General features: G+C 29.3%; 1 protein-coding gene across 1 annotated transcript; it reads right to left on the bottom strand.

Annotated features, from left to right (window-relative positions):
• Positions 1–1,044: 1,044 nt before the first annotated feature.
• Positions 1,045–1,838, bottom strand: LOC139425353 (zinc finger MYM-type protein 1-like). Its single transcript, XM_071179580.1, has 2 exons — positions 1,806–1,838; positions 1,045–1,683 (listed from the first exon to the last, which is right to left on the bottom strand). Exons 1-2 carry the CDS (start codon positions 1,836–1,838, stop codon positions 1,045–1,047), a joined length of 672 nt encoding a protein of 223 aa, XP_071035681.1.
• Between the last annotated feature and the right edge of the window lie 277 nt (positions 1,839–2,115).

Below are 2,115 nucleotides of genomic sequence, written 5' to 3'. Positions count from 1 at the left end.
TTTGCTGAATATGTACAGTGGCGTAGCGAGCTTAACTCGCGCCCGGGGCACAATATCTTTTTAGTGCCCCCCCATTCGAAAACCATATGTTCGATATTATATGTAAAATATACTCGCAAATTAATAAATAAATAAAGTAAAATAAATAAAGTCATAGACTCAAGCTAGGCTTTAAATTTGAGACAAAAAATGTAGTTGAGAGAACAAGACTAGATTTTGAAATGTATATGATCATCTAGAATTAGTTCAAAAGATACCTATTATTTATTTTACATATTTATAAAGAAATATTTTAAAAACACGCAGTTTTAAAACAATAAAAAAGTAAATATTTATTATCTCTAAGGAGATACATATATTTAATAATCATATGATTATAATACATTAATAAAACTAATTACTATGTCTAAATTTTCCGTGCTTTTGATGAAGCAAATGTATCAATAATATCATCAAAATTGATCATTTAAAATTTTTCTCTTTCCACACTTAAAAATGCTAGGTCACTTAGGCGATCTGTCAAAATTAATTTTAATTTGCTGAATGAACGTTCGCAGCTAGCAATTGATACTGAGATAGTCAGGAGTATTTGAAATGCCGCTCTCAGATTTGGAAAAACATCTTCTCCATTCGAGATTGATTATAAAAGTAAGAAATTCTAATGGAGTTTTAGGTTTAATTTCTTTTCTACTGCGGAGTAACATTTTGCTGTCACATATTTTGATAAAAAGTTCTATTACATTGAAATCTGTATTATAAAATTCACCCAGATTTTTAAAATTTTTTTTCAAGGTCGTTATCAACATTATCCTTGTTTAATAAATTTTCAACGTCTAGTAGAAATCCAAATTTGAAATTAAGGTCACTTAATCGTGTACACATTTCTTGTTGGAGACGATCAAGAGTGCTTTTCATAACGCGAGAAATTTCACTTTCTGCGGAAAGACCACCATAGCCAATTCTCCAGGCACGTATTGTTGTATCCATATCCCATTTTTCACAAAGAGACTCTGCTTTTTCTATTGCCTCTTTACAGAGCTTGTCTCAAATTTCGGCTAGTTCAGTCGCTAATGATTCAAGATCATGGAACACTTCTCTAAAATTCATTCTAGGATCTTGTAATCTGAGCTGCACACGATCAATCCTTCTTAAGATTTCATACCAGAAATGAACTAAAGTTATAAAACTAAAGGTTAGTATATTTTGCAACAGAATTGTAGCTTCACTTCTGTTGTCACTTGTAGTGGTAGTGTGCTCTGCTAATTTTTCTATTAGTTCTTTTATATTCTCTAGCCCATAGATGATAACGATAACCGCTTGTATTCTGGCGCTCCATCGCGTTTCAGATGTGTGACCTGCCATCACGGCAGCATTATCGTAACATTGTGATCTGCAGTTTGTTAATGAAATTTCATCGTAATTTAATTTCTCTAAAATTGTATTTTCGATCGAGGCTGCATCTTTAGCATGTATTTCAATAAAACTCAAAAAAGATTCTTTGATGGAAACTTTTTTATTGATAAAATCAGCATCTACATACCTAGCGACTTGGGACATTTGTTCTCGATGAGAGATATCAGGAGTTGAATCAAACAAAAGTCCATAATATTTATTTCTTTTGATATCGTTTATTAGTTGATTTCGAACTGTAGATGCCAGAAGATGAATGAATTCATTTTGAATCTGTGGTGACAAATATGAGAACAACAAATTTTTCTGTTAACAAATTTTTTCATACTCTATTCACTTAATAATAGAATCGTCGAGTAGATGTAGTAAGTAATCTTATTTGATTTATTACTTACCAAGAATGCCTTGAACTTGAAAGGTAGTAACATAGTGAAATATACAATATAATTTATGCTGACATTAAACTTATATATAACATTTAATATTTAATAACATTTCATTTTTATTCTAAGCAGAGCGCGATGACAAGGACGTGAATTAAATATTGAATTATATTTAATATGAATTTAATATAATATTTAATATGAATTAAATATTAAATATTATGAATAATATTTATGAATTAACATTTATTATATTACACTGGCAATAATTTAAAATATATTTTCCAGAAATCAATTCTAATAAAAAAAAATTATCCAGCAA

This window comes from Parasteatoda tepidariorum, chromosome 4 (genome assembly GCF_043381705.1).
Source record: "Parasteatoda tepidariorum isolate YZ-2023 chromosome 4, CAS_Ptep_4.0, whole genome shotgun sequence".
Taxonomy (NCBI): domain Eukaryota; kingdom Metazoa; phylum Arthropoda; class Arachnida; order Araneae; family Theridiidae; genus Parasteatoda; species Parasteatoda tepidariorum.
The sequence above is the reverse complement of the archived record's forward strand: the minus strand, read 5'-3'. Positions and strand labels throughout refer to the sequence as shown.